The 24,538-nt window shown below is 42.2% G+C and overlaps 1 protein-coding gene across 6 annotated transcripts; it reads right to left on the reverse strand.

Moving 5' to 3' along the window:
- Positions 1-1,093: 1,093 nt before the first annotated feature.
- LOC148020869 (U-box domain-containing protein 34-like) lies at positions 1,094-22,852 on the reverse strand. Of its 6 annotated transcripts, none has more exons than XM_087698672.1 (8): positions 22,498-22,852; positions 21,707-22,073; positions 9,262-9,818; positions 8,985-9,086; positions 8,202-8,897; positions 7,127-7,891; positions 6,845-7,040; positions 1,094-1,521 (listed from the first exon to the last, which is right to left on the reverse strand). In XM_087698672.1, exons 3-8 carry the CDS (start codon positions 9,766-9,768, stop codon positions 1,517-1,519), a joined length of 2,271 nt encoding a protein of 756 aa, XP_087554798.1. In that variant the 5' UTR covers positions 9,769-9,818; positions 21,707-22,073; positions 22,498-22,852; the 3' UTR covers positions 1,094-1,516. The 6 variants fall into 6 exon arrangements, with proteins under 6 accessions (XP_087554798.1, XP_087554797.1, XP_087554795.1 ...); XM_087698671.1 differs by lacking the exon at positions 1,094-1,521 and having other exon boundaries at positions 6,639-7,040; positions 21,778-21,838; positions 21,927-22,073; XM_087698669.1 differs by lacking the exon at positions 1,094-1,521 and having other exon boundaries at positions 6,639-7,040; positions 21,778-21,847; positions 21,927-22,073.
- Between the last annotated feature and the right edge of the window lie 1,686 nt (positions 22,853-24,538).

Genomic DNA, 24,538 nt, shown 5'->3' on the forward strand with positions numbered 1-24,538 from the left:
ACTATTTATGCCCATGAAAGCTTTCATGTGAGGCCTCCCCATTGCCAACAAAATCTTGGGCACCTACCCTAGGTCTACACACTAAAGATATACGTTGCCTCTTTCTTTTGATGGAACTTGTTCCTGTGTTCTTCCCTTTGTCGATCACCCCCATCGCATCCTATTGTTGGTTAAATAGTCTCTTGGACAAGTGGCAACTTGTTTGAGCCTCTTTTGGTCCACACAACACTTTGGTTTAAATCAAACCATTTTTGGGACAATTGGCAAGCTATAGAAAGGATAACTTGCATTTAGAGCAAGTCAAGCAAATTTATCAACTCTTACTATATACAATTGTCTTCCATGTCGACTCCATCACTCAAGTCATTCTCTTTATCGCTATCATTCTCCTTAGCATTTTGTTCTACTAGCCAACATTCACTCTCACCCTCGTTGTCAAATCCTCTCTTATTTCTTTGTCTTTATGCTTTCATTGCCTTGCCTTCTTTTCAACACTCGTGTATGGGTTACTATGTCACATAACCTGTGTATAGTCTTGATCATGTGACATTATACAAGTGCTCTCTCTCTCTCTCTCTCTCTCTCTCTCTCTCTCTATATATATATATATATATATATATATATATATATATATATATATGTATGTATGTATGTATGTATGTATGTATGTATGTATGAGTGTGTGTGTGTGTGCACATGTGTACACTCTTCTCAATGCAATTCTTGCTTTCATAGGTGTGGTCACAAAACCCATAAAAAGAGCCGAAAATGTTTTAAAATATTAATGTTTGCCGTATAACCAATTAAATATTGCCATGTAAGTATTGAAAGACTAATCTTCATTCGTATTAATTACTTTTGAGGTCTGCTTTGCAAGATCAAAAAACTAAGCCAACTATGTTTTCTTGGCAAAAAGTGACCAAAAATAAGTGTTCAAGGCAAATCTGTTCGACACAAAAAATAACAAGGGAGTGCAAGTAATGGATCAAGTATACCTACGCCAATGCTCCACGATATAGGTGATGATCCATTTTAGATATTGTATTTGTTTCTACAAAACTTGTTTGTATTTCTATAGACTCAAACTAAAGTTCCATAACTCATGTTGTTGGATCCAAAGGGAAATGGGTATTTTGGAGTCCCTTGTTCTTGAGATTACAAGACTCTATTGAGTTAATGAATTCTTTTATTTTTAAAATCTTGTTAGACCAACTTGTGCACACATATGCACTCGCAGATCCCCCTCACTTGCTCCAATTTGGTCCTTGTTAAAGACACTATGGATGTAAGCAATACATACATCTAGAATACTTGTACATTTGAGAGTGTTTTAGTATATCTATTCAACTGAAAATTATTGCCTGACAATAGCAAATATTTATACACTTGAAATACTAACAAATTGTAAGGGTAATTCATGAAATATGATAGTGATGTACATCACATTGGACATATCGACTCATATAAGTGCAATCCCAATAGCATGCTACATGTTGATCATCCTAAGCATTTGGTTTCAACCTACAAAACAAATGGGTAAGTGTTTAGGGCTTATGGTTTTAAACCAAAAAAATTGAAGACGATTAGATTATAGCTACTTCAAAGAGTTATTTATAGCCTAAATTTACAATGCACATTTCAAACCCAAAAAAAAGAGAGTTCAAACCCCAAACACACTCACTTAGTGTGCCTAACCAACGAGTTTACATGCATGTTTGAAAACAAATTACAATCACGCATGCATGCACACACACGTACATAGATCAAAACAATCCACTTTGCTGCAAAGATACACCCATGCATGTTTCTTCTGTGAGATAATGTTAAAGACCATGCACTTTCAGATGCACATGCAATCAAAACCACATGCACACATACACACACCATTCGATTTATGTTGAGATGGGCATGTGCTACATTGGGAGAGAGGAATGATATGACATGATATGATATGATATATTAACATCTGCAAACGGCCAAAGTGACCTATGAGATCATGAGTTACAATCATCTGCATGAAGATACAATTGTCTAAAGAGAACAATAAATGAGAAGTGTAATGAATAGTACAATAAAGCTATAAGCTAACTAACAAATATAGAGCTCTAACTAGTACAATCTCATTGAGGTGCATAAGGCCTAGCTCTAGCGTGAGTGATGATCTCTTGTATCCACCTATGGAGGTATCAATGACATATGTGTTTGGGTCTAGGATACCTAGATCGGCTCAACTAGACAACTCTATCAATCTCAGTATCCCTCTTGTATGTGTAGATGGCTAGGACTCTGACTGTGCTCAAGCCTCTAAGCTCTCCATCCTAAAGAAATATGTAAGTTGTATTTGGGTGGAGCCTCAATGTCCTATAGCAACTGTACTCCTAAGAAGGGTGTCTCGAAGTCATTGTATCTCAAGGAGAAAGAGGTCGAGGCACCGTTGATCAATGAAATCCATGACTCTAGCGAGTGGGCCAAATCCATCTCTAAACAAGTAGTAAAATCAACTTTGAACTTCATAACATGCTAGGCAACTGCATATATAGTGCTCCTTCTAGCTTGAGTTGACATAGCTTGCATATGCACTCCTCTCTGCTGGTATGGATTTGTATCTGCCAATCTCAATCTCTAATTGGTGTGGGGAGGTATGCAACTGACCAATAGCACAGCTAATCCCATGTGAGAGGTGAGTGTCCATGTATCTCAAGTGGACAATAAATCCATCATCTATAATATGTAGAAGATGCTCTTTGTAGAAAGCCATCTCTGTGCCTAACTCTTGCACTGGTACTAACCATGTCCTCTTGATGTCCAGCTGAGTTAGATCCATCCTAATAATCTGGTCAATATGAGAGCAACTCAAAGTAAGAGATGATGCATCAAGGGAATACTAGAAGGGGGGTAGTTTGTCCATATTAAAGCCATGTAGCTCAAATCAATTTGACATTTGTGCATACTAGTAGGAAGTATCACCCTCTCTAACAAGCGATCAAGAAGACTCAAGAGCTAGTCATGCATATCTATGTTTGGATAGATCCCACAAGTTGTATGCATATGTGACTAATAAGATGAGGGCCTCTACTACATTTGGTGTGGCCGCTATCTCAACTCTAATTATCTCAGATGGGATCGAGGCCTTACATCTAATCAACCCAGAGATCGTGCATACAAGTGGCCACTCCATTGATCTCTATCCATCAGATGTGCAACCTAACTAGTTATGGTGATCAAGACTAGGCCCCCATACCTACACTCCATAAAGAAGTGTGGACATAACCAATGTATCAAAGAGCCACAGCTTAGTACAAGGCTCCTAAGACTATGCCTATGAGCACATCCTCTCCAACCCACCTAGTGTTGTGTATCCTCTAGTCAGTCTAGTGTCTATTGCCTCTCTCATAGAAGAAGAGGGGCATGTAAATAATACTCCCAAGTATGTATAGGAGTCTACATACTCCAACTCATCTCGCTTATATGTGAATTTAGGTACTCATCTCCTAACCCACTATGATGTAATGTTAAATACCGTTACCTTGGTTTTACCAAGGTTCGCCAAGAGCCCACTATCTAGTGCATAATAGTGCAATGCATCCAAATGTCTTTGTAACCCTTGTGGAGCTATCAATACAATCTCATATGCATATAATAGGAGAGGTATCCAAATGCTAGCTAGTGGAGCTCCTCTATCTCCCTCCCAAGGTATGTAATCAACAATCCCATCCATGTATAAGCCAAATAATGTTAGAGAGGGCATCTTTGCTTCACCCCAATGTTGGAATAAATAGGTGCTAAAAGGCCCTCAAGCATCCGCAGTCTACCAATAAACCTCTCATACAGTGCTAGAGTCCCCCAACTAAGCTTCTTAGGCACCCCCATAGTATGTAGTATGTGTATCAATGTCTCCTAGTACTATGTGGAAGGCTTTGCAAATATCCACAAAGCAACAAACAGATCCATCAACCATGAGCTTTGCCCTCCTCAATGATCGTTCCAAGTGTGAGAATGTGATCCAGTGTGGAAAACCCTCTCCCAAAGCCAGTGTGTCCTTGTGCTCTCAAATCCCACCTCTTTGCCCAACTACTCAACTCATGCTCTAGAACGGATGCATATAATTTATCCAATGTATGTCCAATAATAATAGTCTGATAGTTACTGAAGTAGGGTCCTCTCAGTTTGAGGATAGGCACAATAGTGTTTGTGCTCCAACTCTATGGGAGGCCTTCACATGTGGCTCTATGAAACATGTAAGCTACGAACACTACCGCCAAGTCCCTAGCATGAATTAGGTGCTCTGCTACCAATCCATCATGATCCTATACCTTGCCTCTACTGAGTCTATTAATCACATCACAAACCCTACTCTATGTAAAGAAGGTGGTGGTCTTTGGGCAAGGGCCTGGTGGATCTGAGGGAGGAGGTTGACCCGCCACAATGTAAAGACTAGCTACATACTACTCCCATACCTCAAGAGATGAAATGGGTGTGGCTGGACAATGCTCTCTAAAGAGCCTCCATGTCTCTCTAAAATCCTAGCTCAAGAAGAACTAGTATAAGTCTCTCTCCAACTCGACTAGGAATGCTCTCATCTTCCACCATATGCAGCATCTAATGAGTCATGCTTACATGTGTGTAGTGGACCACCCCAATGCTATGTCTCTCTAGCATGGGAGCTCTAATTACAAGACACTCCTCATCATACCATCTATTTCAAGGAAACACCCTAATAAAGGCTCATTGAAATGCTAGGTGAGCTCCTATAGTGAAATATTGGTATCTACATCCTAATAGAGTCCGAGGATCTCCACCTCATAGATATCCTCTATCTCCCTCAAGAAGAAATATCTCGAATAATGGTGTGCTGTATGATGAGTTTGTAAGTTAGTGAACTAAAGATCGATGGTAAAAGATAAATTGGCATGGGCCACTACAACTCCAAGAAGATGGTGAGATTGAGAGGGCTTGCATCCAACGAGAGAGAGAGAGAGAGAGAGAGAGAGAGAGAGAGAGAGAGAGAGAGAGAGATTCGAGCAAAAGCACAACCCACTGGCTATGACTCATTGTCTTTCCTAACATGATCACTTCCTCCATTCTCCTACTTAATGTGGCATTATATATTTGTGGTCAAGACAATTTCTTCACCAAAGCAACATGGCTTCAACTAGCTCAAACTAACATTTCTCTCTGTGTAAAGGGGGATCTCTCTCTCTCTCTCTCTCTCTCTCTCTCTCTCTCTCTCTCCCCAATGCCTTAGAGGAGACTTGTGACCACCAACCTTTGCGCAATCCAAACTATGCCTCTTCACCTAAATATTCCATAGCCTACATCTGCACAATCTAGGCCTCTTCACCAAAATGAATCATAGCCTACCTACGCCTTTTCAACAAAACTATCCCACACTTGCCATAGCCTATATCTGCAATGGTTGTCTTCCTCATCATCCTAGGCTTAGGAGCCAAGAATAGGCAAGAGTTAGCCAGTTTTGCAACGATGACAAAGATATTGTAGTCCCTAATTTCCAACTTAGGATTGGCTAACCCTTTCCTATTCTTGGATCGTGAATTCCTCTTGACCCAACAAGGTCATCTAAAGAAGAGAGAAGCCACTTTCTTTTCAATTTATCTTGGGAGATATGAATGTCTTGAACATAGAGAGCACCTTGTTGATGCATTTATTCATATCACAAAATGAAATATATCTCCTATTTAGCCCTAACATGTAAACACAATACCCATGAATAGATGCATGCTATTGTTCAAATTATGACACCATGTTATACATGGTAGCAACATTTGCCATACATATTTGCCAGAGAATTATCCACAGAGACTTATCTGCAATCCTAGCTTTCTAATTAACGCTTTTGCAATTGAGCCACATTTGCCATGTGTATCTACCAAAGAATTTTCCACATAGAGAGTTATCTGCAATCCTAACTTTCTAATTTTAGCATGTATGTCAAAGCCAATTTGTAAGGCTCCTACAATATCACAAGTTTTCAAACACAAATCATATGAGACTTCAATGTCAAGCATATGTTCACTATATCCAGGATACTCCATTCCAAATAAGCAACCTACCAAATACTTGTGCATCTACATGAAAACCACATTTGGCATACCCATCAATGCACTTCCTAGATAAAGATCTCATTGTAGTTCCCTTTTGTGTGTTTCAAAGAGCATCCGATGCCCATACTCAAACCTACAATGATAATCAAGGTCTCAAACTACAAACAATAGAAGTAGGCGAAATGCCTTGTTACTTTGTCTCTAAGACAACTTGCAAGACATTCTTGAATACCATATTTCGCATATGCTGAAATTATGGCATTCCATAAGACTAGATTATGAACTGGCGATGTCTAACATTCTATTGCGCTTCCGCCAAACTTGATGTACATGTCAATCAAGGTATTGCTTAACAATGCACTGCTAGTGAAAACACCCCTTTTTGACCCACCAACATCAAGTCCCCCACATATTTCTCTGTCTCTAACTAGTGTACAAGCATTGAGGGAAAAATAAGGAACCCTATTAGGTTGTACAAACCCCTCATCCCACATCCATTAGTAGAGGTGGAAAGTGCATTGCAGCTCTCTAAAAATGGATTTGGCTAGAGACAAGAGAAGTCCAATAGTACTTATTGTAGTGTGTGAGCATGTCAAAAACGCATTATGTTGATGCTATCTCACTTCTCACAGGAAGATATGCATTTCATTCTTAATAAACTTTAATAAATTATTATCAATAACATCCACACGCTACGGATGGCCATCTTGTATAGGATGCAGGTGCATTATTGTTATCAATGTGCAGGCAGGATCATTGTAGGAGAAATCAAGAGTACTCACTAAATGTATCAGTGAACCGATTTTTCTCTTGCCAGTCTTTTATAGCTGATTTGAGTGAATAGTTGGGAACAAGGTTTCTATTGGGGAGTCGCAAGTTGGTCATAGGCGATGTGTTATGGTGATCCAGCCAGGCCTTGATAACCTCGTACTCATAGGTGAACCCATCAGCCGCCATATGCGGATCCTCCATAATTTCCTGCAACCCTTGAAATACACTATTAAAAAAGGGATCTGAAATCCACAATACTGTGGGAAGGGTAAAAGCAGCAACCATTATCAAACCTGAGAGATAGGACAAACAAAGAAACTAGGAGTGATAAGTTCCCCATTGACCCGAGATTGACCAGCACAAGCCATATTTGCAAGAGCAGCATCTGCAACTGCACGAAGGTTTTCCAAAGCTACAAGCACTTTGGTCCCCAGATCAGGACGATGTTGTGGATGGTGCTCTATACACTGTAAGCTTAAACAAGCAAGGCCCATAGCTTCTGCCAAGGGCCAATCACCTGCAGATTTATCAAGAACATTCTCAAGCTGTCCACTATCTACTGCCTTTTCTACCAGGCTAACAACTCCAACAGCAGATTTCCCTGTCAAAAGTTGGAGCATCACAATGCCTAAGGCATATATGTCAGCCTGAGGGCTTGATACACCTGTCCGTTGATATTCAGGGTCCATATACGCGAATGTTCCTGCTAGTCTTGAATCCATTGTTGAACATGAGGTCTGACTGCTGGAGAGCAGTCGAGCAATACCTACATCACTGATCTTACTTACAAAGTTGTGGTCAAGTAAGATATTTCCAGGCTTGAGATCGCGGTGCACAATGGGTTCAGGTCGAGAGTGTAGAAACAGTAGCGCGGTTGCTACTTCAAAACATATTCTGAATCTAATATACCAGGGAAGAGGAGGAGAATCATTTTGGCAGACAAGGCGGTCTTCAAGGCTTCCATTAGCCATGTATTCATAGACAATACAAGATCTCTGAGGACAGACTCCAAGCAGTATCACCATGTGAGGATGGTGGATCACGCTTAAAAGTTCTACCTGCAAGAGCAGCGTCGATCGTTCAATGTCAAGCCTGGATGGAGTTGCAGATTTGCTGCTTTTCTACATAAAATCCAAGTGCATCAAAAACCACATATAAAGGAGGGAAAATTTTGCCAAGTGTCAGATCTCTAGATCATTCACCAACATAAGGGCAAGGGTGTCTTTTAATGTTCTAGGCGAAAGATACTGTGTACAAATGCAATCAGATGAAAGCATGTCTTGATAGATTTTAGTATATGGTATGATAAACATAAAGTGCCAATTTAATAACATCTCCTAAGACCTCAGAAGAAGGGAATCCAAATACCTCACGGAGAAATTGTTTTCTTCCCTGTAAACCTTGTGCATTCAAAAGTTTTACTGCCACCATAGTGTGGTGCAGTTTCCCTTTGTACACAGACCCATACCCACCTTCTCCCAGTTTATTTCTATCATGGAAATTTTCTGTAGCTACTTGCAGCTCCTCAAAAGTATACTCTCTATATCTTTGCCTGGATTTTCGCAAAGCATCAGGAATTGCCTCTTGCCTTGTGACAGCTTCTTGCAAAAGCTTTTCTTCGGCAACTTTTCTTAACTCGATCTCTGACTCAAGAGCCTTCTTGAAGTTTTCAACCTGCTCCTGCAGATCCTTGATCAGGTTTTCCATCTCTCTTCTTGAATTGTTGAACCTTTGCAGTTCTTCATCAAATTTCTTTGCTTCTGCAGCTGCTTGCAATCTAGCTTTATCTGCAACCTTCGCATTAAACCCTGCCAGTCCTTTCGAAGCTTCAAGAGCAGCCTGAGTTTCTTGGTGTTTTCTGGTCTCAACTGCTGCATTTTGTCTGTAAACCTCATTCTCATTTGACAGAGCTTCCACCTTCCTGCTAGCTTCTTCAAGGGCAGCAAGCAGCTCATCACATTTACTTGATTTTTCCAGCACCTGCTGCTTTGCTATTCGAACTTCCCTTGTTGCATCAGTGCATCTCCTGACTTCGTTATTTCTTTCAGCCTCATACTCTTCAGCCTGACATATCATAATTTGACAACACTCAGCAAATTTATAGAATGCTTTACAAACAGTTTTGCTTTACTAGCATGGAGCAGATCCTACCATTTTCAGGGCCTGTTTGCAGCGTTTTGCTTGTAGCTCTGCTTCTCTTCGTGCTGAATCACGCTGGCTTCTCACTACCTCAATATTATCTTCAAACACGTCCTACATAGACACCAACGATTTTGTTCTAAGTCTCAAATGACTCAAAACATGGTCAGACTTTGTGTCATGTGCTAGATGGAAATTGCAAGAAACTTTTCATAGTAAGCAATTATTAGCACATCTGGAAAAATAGAACTTAGCTTGAACACTAGGTTTCCATACTATTCTATAGTACCTGATCATTGACAAATATTGAACTAGACACCTGTAGTTGTTTCTGTGATGCACCTTGTAACATTGTCTGTTCATTGGAATTTGATGTTCCTGAATGTCTCCTCTTTGATATGTTTTGGTGGAGCATCATCAACATCAGAAGACGAGCAATCTGAAACTTTGAAGGTGCATGCCTTCCTTCATCCTCCACAGATGCCATCAAATTTGCAGATCCGTCTTTGGCATCTACAACTACCCAAGGGGATGTTGTTTCAAGACTTTCAACAGTGGTAAATGAATAACCAAAAGCATCTGGGTATTTGATTGAAGCTACTTCAGAATTCTGTACATCCTCCATGGATGTCAACTCAGACTCTGTGGTTTCAGAACTGCCTGTAGCTTGCAAAGGTCTCAGAGGGAAAGATGCATTGTGATCATCAGCAGGACAGCTTACAGAAAGCAAAGCCATTGAGCTAGTGATTGAAGCTGTGTTTTTTGTTTCATAATTACATACTGCAGACTTCTCCATGTCTCTTAAGCTTCTAGTGGGGCTGCTGGTTGGAGTTCCGAAGGAACAATCTGCAAAAAAGTCCATGTGCTCCATTCACACAAAGAAAAGGGCTAATGCTTCAAATGAACAATGTTGAGATAAACAAAGTAAAATGACTCTTTGGCACATCCTAGAAATCTGTAAGCTACTAAAGTGTAGGCAAGAAAGATCTGTGCCTGAGATCCTCAAACATTATACAGCTTTCAACCCAAACTACAGCAGACTAGCACAAAAGCTCTTATTAATGAACTGTTGCAGACGCGGTGACATTCAGGTCTTAGTATGTTTAATTGCATCACTTTGATCAATTCCAAAAAGCATGGGACTTTGACTAAGTGACTACACGAAACAAGCTTTGACTAATTTCGAACAGTAAGAGAAAAAGGTTTTGCAATTAAGCAATAAGAGCCGCAACAATCCTCTAGTTTACTATGGCTCATAAATAACAAGAATGTTTGCTTCACTTTTACAATGCATGAGTTCCATAACAAAATTGTCAATGCGACTTCAAAGCAGTCTATATTGAGCCACTACATTTAGGTTTTTTATTAACCCATAGTTAAATCTCTTTTAAAGCAGCCCCAAAAGAATGTTAATGCTGAATTATTATTATTAAATGGCTTATTTCCGCAGTAGTTCAAATGCAGCCCCAATCCTCTATAAATGGGGGCCTGTGTGAGTGGATCGCCATCCCACATTCATTATTCCAGCCAGCTATCATTCGTCCTCATTTTGCCCACTGCTATCTACATCCCTCCACCATCAAATACCTTAATTCGTGGTGATGTGAAACCAGCCTTCCTTCTCAGATAGGGTAGTAATTGACCTGATTAAGCATTAACTACAGCAAGCATGAAATTCACATAATCTGCAATATAAATGTTATTGATTAATCTTGGACAATGGACACCTGATTGACCCCAAAAACGGGTGCCCCTTGTGATATTTATTTAACTTGTATTGCAAGTGGATGAAGTACATTGAGATTGCTCCAATCTCCTTCGCTTTCCAATGCCTCTTCCTGCCAAAAGCAACAGCAAGCCTTCAAACCAATTTACCCCTTGACTACAAATTGCCTTGAATTCGCTCCTTGGATGACAAATTTTGCCCCAATTCCAATACTGACTAGCTGGCCTCTTGAAAATCTCTGAAATGCCCAAATTTCAGCAACTAAATTTCAAGTACTAGGCCTCCAATTTCTGAGTGCTCTTCCTCAGTGGCTGGTAGACCCTAATTTCTATTGTCAATTAGGGTTTAGCGGCAGAAATCCTTCAATTGCACCCTCCTAGGACTGAATTTGGCTGAGATCTCTTAAGGGAAGCTATGAATTTGCTGAGAGAATAGTGAGGAAGCTGAAGAGAGAGAAAATTCAGAGTCTCATCGTCAGAAGTAGAAGGAATTAGCTGTCGTCCTTGATTTTCAAGCCCCTGATAATGATAAGCAAAGCACCAAAAATTCACGTACCCGTGATAGACCTCCCCCTTGAAATCCTTGCAATCGCCCTCAATTGCACTAAATGTGCTAAGAGCAAAACATACAACACTAGAATTCCCATAAGGCATCATCATAATAAGACAACATCGGCCACTATTGCTTAACCATGCCAATGCCAAATACTTGCTGAAAATGTCCAACCAGCATAACCAAAACATAATACACAAAAGGAATCTGAAACTGCTGCTGTAATATTCCCATTTGAAAAAAATTACTAGACCGACTTTCCACACCCCGCGTGAAACTCATTCAAAGGTTATTTTCAGCATTGGAGTTACCGGCAGTGCAACCTGTAAACCGTACGCGAGGAATCAAGACCTCCACATTGGCAAACCGGGACCGGGGTTCAAAACCGCAGGAGAACTCCCTCTTGGGAGGAGGTTAAGAGGATAATGTTGAAATAAATTTCAAATTTTTTTACTATTCCTTCTCCCCCAGCCGATGCACGGCTGGAGGAGAGGAAGTGTGGGGGGATGGGCTAGTAAGGGCTGCATGAGGAAGGGGGGAAAGAGAGCCATGCAAGGGGCCATGTGGGGGGAGGTCCCCTCTCCCCCTTGGACTATAAAAACCCCCCCTTAAGGGGAAGGGGGGGGGGGGGGGGGGGGGGGTTTGGTAGGGCAAGGTGTGAGAAGAGAGAGAGGCTACGTAAGCCTGCTGAAGACGTCGTAGCTGAGTGCTACGTGGCAGGAGAAAGAAGGGCCGCCGCCTGTGACTGGAGGCCGCTGCTGCCATCACCGAAACGCCGCCAGCCTGCCGATTGAAGTTGCTGCCGCCATCCCACCTGACGGCCGCCATCAAGGCCTTCCAAGTCATCGTCATCCACGTAGCCATTAATCTCCCTCTTTCCACGTCTGCACATTTCAGAAGCTTCATAGAAGCTTCTTTAGGAAGCTTCTAAGGGCTTCTCTAAGCCCCCTTCCCATTGAATTCTCCAAAAGCCCAATTTCTTTCCCCCCCCCCCCCCGGGTCTTTGTGGAAAAGAAGAGGGGCTTCCTTAGATCCCCTCCCCACTGGATTCCACATAAGTCCATTCCTACCCCTTTCCCCCCGGGTTTTTAGGAGAGGAAGAAGAAGTTCATAGGCCTCCGTTTCTGCTAGGCCTTCACAAGATCCCTTCACAAAATCCCTCTTTTCTCGAAAGAAAGAAGGCCCAAGCTCCGAACCCTAAGGCCTTCCAAAGCCTAATTCCGCAAGTCGGTACTTCTATCAAGGAGCCGTAATTCAAAGGGAATTTCCGCATACGAGGGAGACGGGCAAAGATCTTAAGGCTACGTACCAAGGCAAGCAATTCGATCTTAAAAAAGTCGTTATCAACCATAGGAAATTGCAAGGCATGGAAATGATTCTAGGGTTGCATGAAGTAGGTTAACTCTAGCTTCAATTGGCATAAATCTCATTTAACTGTGTAGTAGTTAGGAAAGGTTGCATAATGCACATTCATCGTACGAATAATTTCATTCAGAGATGTAGTTAGGGAAAGGCTGCATGGTTCATTTTAACATAAAACCTTAAAAGCTTAGTAGCATAAATCGTGAATGCATGTCCTAGTAGGATCAATGGAAGTTATGCCGAATTTTAACATGTGCTTTGATCTTAACAAGAAAAGTTAGGGATTGCGAATCTAGTCGTACGTAGAGGCAATGAATCGCGTGCTTACGTGAATTGTGACGTAATGCAACTAGTTTTCCCCTTTTAGGTCAAATTAAAATCCCTAGGATTGGTTCGTCCTTGTCGTAAGAGAAATAAATTGGATTACGCAAAATACCTAAACCACAAAGGATTCGCATAGGATGGTTAAATCGATACAATATACTCCAAGTGCTAACTAGGGTTTAGCACGTTAAGGACTTGACCTAGTTTCGCACTTGCTGCCAAGTCGAAACCCTCATACCCAAAGGTCCTGCCCACATTCACGGAATGTAGGGACAATTGGACGCACTTGCAAGAAACGATCTAGGGTTTTTACCCTAAGGATCACTCGTTCAAAAGATGAAACTCGGACTGAGTTGGAACCCCTAGGACCGAACGTTGTCGGCCTAGTACAATTGGGAATGGGTTGGATAAGAAGACACCCTAAACCCTGCTTCTTGTCTAATCATGATTCCGTGACCAGAAGACGCCGTTCGATGGGTGAAATGACCCCACGGAATAGATGCGACACTTGTGCAACAAGTTGCAACGTCGCATGATCTTGTGGCTCGATCAAATGACCCCACGGAATAAATGCGACACTTGTGCAACAAGTTGCAACGTCGCATGATCTTGTGGTTCGATCACAAGAGAGCTGCCAATTCCTTGAAATGAGATTGGCGGATTCTTGCATAAGTTTAACTTGCAAGAGGATGAGTAGTCATCCTGTTATATCACCTTTCTTGAGAAAAATTGCCAAGTTAAGGAAATTTAGGTATTTGCTTGGAAGCAAAGGACTAATCAATAATTTGGAGTAACATATTCGCAATGATTTATTGTTAATAAAACCTAAGATATTGGTTAAGTTGGGTTAATAGGGTACGGCCCTAACCCAAGGACAAAAGAGAGAACGGACAAACCCTTGGGGATCTTGCCAAGATCCCGGATCAATACTGAATGCATTCGGAGAGAAGGATTCACTCCATAGCAGTTGACCAATTAAACGACCACTGGAAATGATTGTGCTTGTAACAATTTAGGAGCACTGTTTGCATTGTTTGCCCAAGGAACTAAAAGATGGAAAGATATTTAATGCTTCAAGTTGAAGGCCTGAAGGGAGAGGCAGCTTCAGTTACCCCCAACCATCTGCCTAACCCTAACCAAGGGGGTTGTTAGCCGCACTGGGAAGGTGGACCGAACTCGCCGCGTGAGGTCTCTCCGTTGAGCGCTACTTGGAGCAGGAGGACGCTTGGGTGCCAGGGGGGCTCTGGCTGTAAATCCCTCGCTTTCCAGGCCCTGCACAAGAGGCCAACGTGACTCGGGATTGGATCTTGAGGCCCGCATACTAGTCTATGGGCGGAATCTTGGATTAGTAATCCCCGTGGATTGCTGGATAGCCTTCGGGCAGATTATGGATAAGCCTGCGCGCTGGACTTTATGAATGTATTCCAAAGATAAATATGATAACCTATTGAAAAGGAACTTGTTTGACACTGTTTGACACTGTTTTTCTATGACAAGTGCTAAGATTACGTGAAGGAACCGGTGTCTAAATGGGCTAATTAAGGAAGCTACTTGATGCATGTCCAACTAAATGTGGTAGGTAATTAGACAACTAAAGCAACCTTGAGGAAAGTACGGTGGATGTGGCCATGGGTCCGTCCTACGGATGGGTGGTCTCGGTTGGCCGGGAACTTTTCTCAATCATAATGGACAGAAGGAGATCTTCTCAAAGAAAATGAATAGCAAGGGCGCTAACCTAGAGTCTAGGTTATAATAATCTCGGTTTATGCTGTTTTAGGGGAACGGAATGGAACTATGCCAGAGAGGTCGAGCCTTACATCCCTCTCGTTTCCCATTCTCCTTAACCAAGTGCAGCGTGAATCCGCTTCGGCCCTGGCGTTTTTGCATAAAGTAGTTCGCTCAGGGTTCGATGCTAGTTGCCGTTTAGGAAATGACCATTAGGGAAAACCCTGATTCAGGTCGGTCCTAAGTGGGAACAGCCAGAATACTTCCGCTACGTGGCATACGCGGAAAGTCCTAGATCGCAAACCCCGTAACATTCCATGGGAGTGCCGGGCAGAGCTTTCTAGACTTCCTTTCCGATGGACTGCTAAGATGTGTCCTCAAAAAAAACAAGTGGATACGTTACAGCTGCCAGAACCTCATGGGATACATCCATCACTAACACAATACAAGTTTTCTACCCAAACAACCATAGTAAAGCCTGGCTCATTATCTCTTTTCCAAGAATGAAAAAGGGTATAAAAGCAAGGGGTACGTGCACGTATAGCACAGTCCTTTAATAATCAAATGATGTTATTTGTTTGTGATATGATTGATTTTGGATATGTTTATTCTTGAGACTATCTTACTTTAAATCCAGCTTGTGACAGCAAGATGAACAAAAGAATATAGTAATGTAGACTTTGATAGACAAAATCCTATTTTTAATGTGTTTTTCTAACACTCTGGAGTTTTGCCTTTTTTATCAGTTTAACATGTGTATGACCAACACCGTGTTCAAGTGAGAGAATCAAGTATTTAGAAGCAGAATTTAAGGGAGATTTGTTAATCCTTAATTCACTTCAACCTACTTGTCATCGTTAGGCCAATCGTCGTTATGTGGAGTTACCTCAACATTGGGTTCACCCATAAACGCCACAGCAGGTTTGGGTGGTGGGGATTTCACGGCTTCCTTAGGTTACGCTTCAGCAAGTTGCACTATAGCTTTATCCAAAGGTTTGTTGTTAATGGGATTGTGCACAATCTCTCTAACTCGCTTCGAGGCTATAGAAACTAGTCTTCATGACATCTTTTTACACGCATACAAGGAAAAGAAGTCCAAATGCAAATTTGCTATTGCATAGGGCAGAGCAAGGCTGCAGCAGCACACTCAAATTTTTTTGGCTTGATTTAACGTTGTTTGGTTGTCCTGATGGCCTCCGAATGCTCTTCCGCAGAAACATGGCTTATAGTGAGTCAATAGGAAAAGTCCATGTAAACAAACTTCACAAATAGGATGTTTATGAGGGAGGAGAAAGAGTGATCAACAAACACGTGCAATTTTTCTAATGCTCAAGGATGTTGGAATCAAGATCAATCGCAAGGCTTCAATAAAAGCACATCGATGGACTCCTTTTCAGCTCAAGATCGCATGCCATAAAAAGGGTTTGGCTTGATTCAAAGTATGGGGTGTGGGGGATTTTTCCCAACAAGGGAAGTTTACAAACTGCCCAACACCAAGTAACCATTCTTCAACTATCACCTACTATCTACAGCCTTGCGTTTTCTGCCTAAAGGTCTCCGACATTGCTGCCATCTGCATTTACCAATATAGCACGCCATCTTATTGTCACCCAGTCTTCTCTTGCAAAGTCAATGGAATGTCATTATCAGCACTCACCCTGACCTGTGTTCTCAAGGGTCTAGCCTGACTTTCAGCTGCCACGATCTTTCCAATATCATCAGAGAATGCTTGCTCCATTTCAAAAACCAATCCGAGATATGACAAATTCTTGAAGCTATCATTGGTGTCTATGAATCCTCTTCGAGCTATACACAACCCAACTAAGATTGAGGCCCATTGAAACATCCACCTAGGATCTGTAAAGAAATACTCTGACATAGAAACACAAATAACAATCGTACAACAAAGCAGAGACTGATAAAAGAACTCAATTAGGGTTAGGGTAACTCAAAGACAATGAACACAAAAAATACATGAAGTGATATAACTGCTCAATATACAATGATCATGAAGCAAACACACTATGCAATGAATGAATACTGAACCTCGAACTCCTGTATCTCAAGGATCATGGCAGGGGTAATGAGTTGGAGAGTATGTCGTATTCTAAACAGATCCCGAATCGCAGCAGAGCAGCCTCCATATGTCGAACACCAACAAACGCAGTAGTGAGAAGCTAGATCTGATGCAAACAGCAGTAAGGAGAGAGAAATACTAAAAACGCAAGCTATTGGAGAGAGAAATACTAAAACGTAGACAGGACAGCCTATAAGAGAGAGAAAGACTAAAAACACATGCCACAGGAGAGAGAAAGACTAAAAACGCAGGCAGGACAGCCTTCAAGAGAGAGAAAACTGCCAAATGCACAGCCTGCAGAAGCTGGGCGATAGCTGGAGAATAGAGAAAACTGCTAAACGCAGGCTGCAAATGATGTGGCAAGTAGTACGACAATAGGTCTGTGCAGGGACAGCAGTCACCTGGCTAGGATCAGCTCCAAACTGTGTGAAGAGGGCTAGAAATCAGGCCCCAACTGATGTAGATAGCAATGGACAGCTTCGTCTAAGATGTCCACCGCAAACGGGATGTGGGCAGCAAGCTGAAACACCTAAAATCTGCAAAAACGAGATTGAGGGCTGAATGAAGGGCAGCATATGTATTTATAGAAATTTTGGACCCTCCCAAGTGGGTTTGTGCTTATGGGACACAGAAACTCTCTAGGATCACGTTTCTTTTAAATAAACAAGGTTTCTTCATTAATTGAGCAAGTTTTAGAGATGTTTAAGTAAAGCTAATGCATTTTTAGATCAACACCCCTCTCTCAAGCCCAACAACGGTGCCACGAGAAAGATCTTTTACCCCAAGGCGTCCCACCCCAAAGCAGCCAGAGCATTAGACAAAGAGTGCACGTCGACTGCCCAATGGCCTACTAAGACTACAAAGGCAATGGTAATCTTACCAAGGGATCCCAAGTGATCACTCCAGAGAGGACAGGGCATCGGACAAAGGGTGCACGTCGGCTGTCCAATGGCCTACCAAGCCCTTCAAAGGCGGATGAAATTAGCTATGGACTTTTTTTTTAAAATATCATAGATTTAGCATTTAGTAGGGGTTCAAATCAGTTTTTGTCCTATTGAGTATCTGTGCCCCAAAACGAGAGAATGATAAAGAATAGTCAAACCCAAGACCTTCACAAAACAAGCATACGATCCCTACCATTACTGGGTGTCAGTGAAGAAGAATAAGACTAAGATGCGGATATAGCAAATACGTGAAACAAGGAAGACAAGCAAAGCAAGCAAGCTAAGGAAAAAACTGCCTATGGAGACTGCCATGGGTAATGCCATGAATATGGTGGATCCAAAGTCGACCACTCAAAACAACCGAAAAGGGATAAATGCACATAGATGCATGTTTACATGAACAGAATGCCAATGCATGGAGTAATGCAAAGGGCAATGCAAGATGTCATGCTCACGCAAGATGCAATGCAAGGATGCCACATGGACATTGCCTTTGCAAGGGAATTGTTCACTTGGCCAAACGCCCTTTTACAATCATATCATCCTGACAGTGTAGATGAAGTTACAAATGTCCAAAATACAATACAAAAGAATAAATGAATGAATATCTAAAAACTGTAAGCATCATCACTATCACTATCAAGAGTAGAAGCCGCTCCCTCTCAAACTGGAAGGGAAAGCAAGAGAAAAACACCCTCTCCCCGTCAAGCTAAATAAGTAGGGAAGGGTATACCCAAACCGATCCTAGGTAACAGGTACTGAAGAACCGGCTAGTTGACCGCTTCGGTCAAAATATCTGCAAAATTGTCGAATGTAGACACAAACTCTAGGCGAATAGTACCTAGCTCAACCTGCTCTCTGGAAAAATGGAAGTGGATTTCCACATGCCGCATCCGTGATGTAATGATCGGATTGCCTGCAAGGGCAATGGCACTCTGGTTGTCGCAATAGACAACGGTGGGAGAGTCACATGGGAAATGAAGTGCTACCAGTAAACTCCCTAGGTAGATGGCCTCAATGGTGCCATCGGAGAGAGTCTGATACTCAGTCTCGGCCGTAAAAGCCGCCACCGTCTCCTACTTATGGCTTGACCAAGAAATGGGAGCCATGCCTAAGGTAAAGAGGTAGCCGCCATGGAAACACCGGGTGTCGGGATCACCTGCCCAATCAAAATCAGTATACCCCTGCAAACATAAACCAAAACCATATGTCATGCCATAAAAATAAGTACACCGCAATACACGAAGACATGCAATCCAATGTGATATGCTAGGTGCTGTGAAATATTGACTGAGTATGCTAACTGAGTAAGCTAAATCTAGTCTAGTGTGAATTAACCAAAGAAGTTTTCCTACAATAGAACGATAGATATGTGCATCAAAGGGCTGTCCTATCTTATCATCAAGCATGTGTGTATGTATAGGCACAACACCCGGAGACTCTGAAGTGGAAAATGACAGGCCAAGAGCCAAAAAATGTCTCATACGGGGGTCTTCTTAAAAAGAGCCGCAATCGAGCACCGGTTGAGAATGTACACTTTAGTGTTAACAACCTCAAACCAAAGGCGCTCAAGAAGCTCTACTACGAACAGCATAGAGCGTGCCATTTCCATGACTATCCGGTTCCTACGCTCTACGACTCCACTCTGAGAGGGGGATTTAGTAGAGGTGAGCTAGTGAGAGATGCCATGCTTCAGTAGAAACTCGAAAAACTCATGGGAGATAAACTCACCACCGCTATCACTCCTCATGCAACCAACACAAAGTCCAGTCTAGTTATGAACCAACAACACCCACGCAAAAAATTATGTGAAAGCATGTGACTTATACTTGAGAAAGTACACCCACATGTATCTAGAATGATCATCCACTATAAAAAAGAAGTACAACACGCCATTCAAGACAATAGTAGATATCGGCCCACAAAGATCAACATGAATCAACCTAAGAGGCTCCTCGGCATGATGTGTAGACTGCTGAGGGAATGGGGTACGGTGTTGCTTTGCGAGCTGACAAGCATTACAGACATCGTGAGCTAGTTTTAGGCGGGAAAGGCCCTCAACTAGCTGACGACAGGATAACTCATAAAGAGAGTCATAACCAATATGCCCTAAAGCGAAAGTGCCAAAGACGCTCATTATTCGTAGGCTCCCGAGATATGGCTAATGCCTCGAAGTTGTGGAATATGGAACACGGAGCCCTCGACTGTCGGCTCGGTCAGAAAGTGAGTCATGTGGTAAAGGTCATTAGGCTATGCCTCACCGCAAGCAATCACTAAACCAATCTGAGAGTCAAGGATCTCGACTGTGGTTGCTGTAAAGAAAACTGCTCGCCTCAACTAGCAAAGCTGCTGAACAGATAACAAGTTCACCCCAAGCTAAGGGACATGGTATATATTGTCCAACAAAGCCACATTCAGACCCTTGCCAATGGCAAAACTAATGCAACCTTGAATCTGAATCTTGACCGAGGAGTTGTTTCCTACGTGGACCCGCCCGACTGCAAGGGCTCGAGTACGAAAAATATCCTCTATAGGAGTCATATGATGTGTAGCTTCACTGTCCACAATCCAAACAGGAGCTGAAGTGCTCAGCTGTGACGAGTGGGCCTCTGTGGTAACCTCGTCTCAAGAGGCAACTCACAAATGTGGACAAGACTCGCATTTGTTGTCTCTATGGAGACGACGTGGGCCTCTGCAGACCAGTCAGACAAGCCCTCTCGAGTTGAGAACGTTGTTGACTGAGATAGCTGAGCGGTGGCAATATGAGTCTGACCTTTAAATTGCCCCTTGCCATCACCCTGCCTCCCTCGCTGGACTGAGGGGCGGAGGTCCGAGACTTAGATTTGGGTGATGTGCCTCTAGCCTTTGAACGACACTCGTCAAAATGACCAGCCTTTTGATAATGTTGACAATACAGATTTCGAAGCATTGGTTCCTTTCAATTGCTCCTCTTGGTCCAAGACCATAGAAACCAACTCTTCCCATCAAAGAGTCTCAAACCGCCCTGAAGCAATCACGGCGGAATAAAAACCACTAAAGCAAGGCAATAACTGTGAAAGGAGGGTTATCGCCACGTCTTCAGAAGTGATCACCTTCCCTACGTTTTGAACCTGCATCGCAAGCTGCCTGAGCTTGTTGATATTCTCCCGCATAGATGATAACTTGTTGACACTCATGGTCCTCATTTGCACTTCCAAAGAAACTTGCTTCATGATGGTCATCCGATTATACATCTAATCCAACTCCAACCACATCTCCCTAGCCACCATCAAATACTCTATATGAGAGATAACATCTGTAGTACATGAAAGAAATAAAAACGAGCGAATACGAGCATTGAGTTTATCCCAATGTACCTGAGCCTTTGCCAACTCTACCTTCTCACTGGAAGAGAGTTTGGACTCGTCTTGCGAAGAACGATTAATAGCCTCCGTAACAAGCTCCACCAAATCATAGGGCTCCAATCATGACCTGCTAGATGCAATAGCTCTCACCATCGAGCTTTTGATCTGAAGGAAGAGCCGGTAGGACTGTAACATATTAAATATAAAAAAAACGAATTTTTTTTTCCACCCCACGGCGGCATTTAGTGCTGGCGTGTGTGAGGGAGGATGGGGGAGCCAGCAAGCTCCTCGCTGGCATGCATGCATCACTCTTTCATGCATTATGCTCATAAACACCACATCAACCATAATGCGGGAATAACTATGGTAGAAAGATCTTTAACAGAACTATAAGTTGATACCATATTCTTGCTGGTAGAGATATCTCTAAGAAAAAAAATATAGGTAGCAGCCTCATATACAAGCCAATTAGACTCCTTTAACAATGGAAATTTCAACAACGTTGAAAGCTAGAAAGAAAGTGGGTTTTATTTATACATACTGGGATAAATTTCTTGAAGAGCAGTGAAAGCTAGAAATAAACTGTGTTTATTCTAAACAATGCACAATGTGCGATAAAACAGCTAACCAATAGAAATGCCTTCAACCTTTGATTAATTTGATAAGAGTATAAAACTTACTTGGTGACAAAGGCAGCACGGTTAAGATCAAGGTGCCATAGATAAATAGATGCAAATTAGCGTATTCTTACATATCTATTTCAAATCGACTGTCACTTTTGCCCGTGGCCACTTGACTGTTGGGCAGCTCAGCTGCTTCCCCTGAAAATGCAGCCATGGTCAACAAACTCAAACCTGAAACTTCTTTACAAATGTCCTGAACATTATTAATCCATACAACCTTGAATTCCCATTGACGCAATACAATTTTCACCAGCTTGGTATTAGTCTCCTGTATACTTAGCACAGCAATGAAGCATTATTTTGTCTTCCTTTCATGGGGGCACATAAGTAACCCACGAATGGCCATAGCAAGCATCCTGTGTGCCTGCAACAGTGGTGGAGCAAAATCAAGGTTTCTTCGGTGAACAGTCAATACTGCAATACCAAGGTTTTTTTCATGGATAGTCAATACTGTTCATCCGCGATTCTGTTAAAGGAGAACCGAAGAATGCTATGGATGTAACAAACCTGATGATTTGACTAGCTATACAGCACAATGATCCGAGCAAATGCAAATAGATTTGCGTAGAAATTTGGAGAATTCGAGGTGATCTAAGAATGGAGAAAGTGACCCTAATCGGTTTTTGTTTATTTTTTAAAGCATTGCGCTTTAATCAAACACGCAGCGGTTTGACTAGCTAATGGAAGGAAAATTCTAGGGGCTAGAAACCAAGCCCTGAGTAAAACACACCAAAGAGAGTCGAAACGAATACCAGAACTATTTCAGGATGATAATGCAGAGGACTAACCATGAATTCTTCCGAAGCATCAAGCAGAGTAAAAGAGTGATGCGATTGGATTCGGATGGGAATCTGAGGAGCTGGAAGGAGCGCGCAGACGCGAAGGATAGCCCACTTCAAATAACCTTGGGTTAGAGAATCATGAAGCAGAGCTTCATCAGAAACCTGCGGAACGTGCAGTGATGGGGAACATCGGCAGCAGCGGTAGCAGAGGGAATGCATTTCGGTTGACTAGAAGCAGGAGCAGCACAGCAGGAAGCTGCGCCTGGCCCATCGATCCCCTAGTTAAGATTTGACAGGGAATTGGAGGCCCCCGCACATGACTTACTCGGGCACGTGTGGGGCCACCGAGGTATCTTACAAGTTACTACATGTCTAGCGCTCCATGCTAGGACCTCCACAAGGTATCTTACAAGTTACTACATGTCTAGCGCTCCACGCTAGGACCTCCACAATATCATATTGCCACACTACCATAATAATAGTTTTGTATCTTGATGGTGAAGTCCAACTCTTTTTGAATTTCTTTTACAATCAAATCTTCAAAAGGAACTATCGTATTCGTTGCAAGCCACAAATACTGATATCCCTTTGTGAAGTCCTATTCCTAGGCATCTTCCAACTGAGCTTCGATATTTTGATGCACTCAAAGCTTCGAAAGATGCTCTCAAAGAAAGCATACATTAGAAATTTCAATATAATCAAAGCTCGAAATGATAATCACGTATTGATATCACAAGAATGTTAGTCCAATTTTTCATTTTCAAGGTTGATTATGATGTATTACATCGCAAGCAATGAGCTATCTTGTAATCCTCTCTTTACCACATGTATATTTTAGGCTTGTGGAAATGGAGAGTTAAAACCCTTTCTTTCGCCCACAAGGGGTCTCCACTTTCCATCCCTCGCTACCTCTGACATCTTGTTTAAGTCCCACCAACATTCTCCCACAAAAGTGTGAGACCATGAAGAAGCACTATGACTCTCAAATTTCAAGATTACCCTTCTATGACAACATTAAAGAAAGCACCCAACCTTTTGGAAACCAGCCCATACCTTTTGAAGTTAATTTTACATATATCATGCAAGTAGCAATACTAGAGCCCATCCCATCTTTAGTGACCGGAGGGCCTCCAGTCGCCCCCAAACCTATGTCCCCCAACACGCCTATTAGACCCCCATCTTGTAGCCCACCCATGAGATCTAATCCAAACACAAATGGACATACATCACCTACTATTCTAGAAAGTCAAAGTACCAATATATGGTCTTCTTTTGAGATCATAGTGGTTGTGGACTTGTGGAAGGACACATAGATCTCCTTAAACCCAGGGAACTTCAAGATACACACTATGGTGACATAGCTAAGGATTTGAATGCCAAGTGTGGAATAGACTTCTCCAATAACCAATGTAAATACAAGTGGAAAAATATGAAGAAGACATTTATCTCATACTATGCCATCCACATGGGATTGATGGGACACCCAAAGTTCATGGATTGATAGATGGATTCATAGGGGAAGTTTTTATTGCATATGATTGCTTGAAAGAGGTTGAGGATATGCTTCTGGAAGATGAGGTCCATCCAGCTCCACCTTTCATGGGAGCAATTGGTGAGGAAGGCAATGGAGGTTTGGGTACTTTGTGTGCTAATTCCACCATGTTGAAACCAATCAAGAGCATGACTAAAGATGGAATTGCATGCCTTGCCACCATCAGCCGTGTAGTAAAAGGGCAAAGAACTAAGAAATGGTGGACAACCACTACCCTTGATCCCTAGAGAGAGGTGTAGGCTCATTTATTTAGGCATTTGAGAGATGTAAGTTGCACCACTTGGAACTAGAGGAGAAACACATGGGGACACAATTAATGATAACTTGCCTCCTTGCTCTAGCTTCTAGGGATGCAGTAGTAATGTAGATAGAGATAGTGGGAGAGAATGATTGGGTTCAACAGTGTTGTAGGTGCCCTTGTGTGTAGTCCACTTGGATCCTGCTATTTTGAAGGACTTTGGAAGTTACTTATTGGATTTCAAAGTTCATGATTTT

Source organism: Lygodium microphyllum, chromosome 18 (assembly GCF_053477565.2).
Source record: "Lygodium microphyllum isolate KBCC chromosome 18, Lygodium_microphyllum_v1.1.10, whole genome shotgun sequence".
Lineage (NCBI taxonomy): Eukaryota > Viridiplantae > Streptophyta > Polypodiopsida > Schizaeales > Lygodiaceae > Lygodium > Lygodium microphyllum.

What these genes read in the sequence shown, in the direction of transcription:
- LOC148020869 (XM_087698671.1), bottom strand. Translation starts at nt 9,768, where the DNA reads ATGGAGAAGTCTGCAGTATGTAATTATGAAACAAAAAACACAGCTTCA. An exon ending in CAATATTTGTCAATGATCAG is followed by an intron (nt 9,087 to 9,261) that starts GTACTATAGAAT and finishes GTGTCTATGTAG; the next exon opens with GACGTGTTTGAAGATAATAT. An exon ending in GAAAACAATTTCTCCGTGAG is followed by an intron (nt 7,892 to 8,201) that starts GTATTTGGATTC and finishes CTGCTCTTGCAG; the next exon opens with GTAGAACTTTTAAGCGTGAT.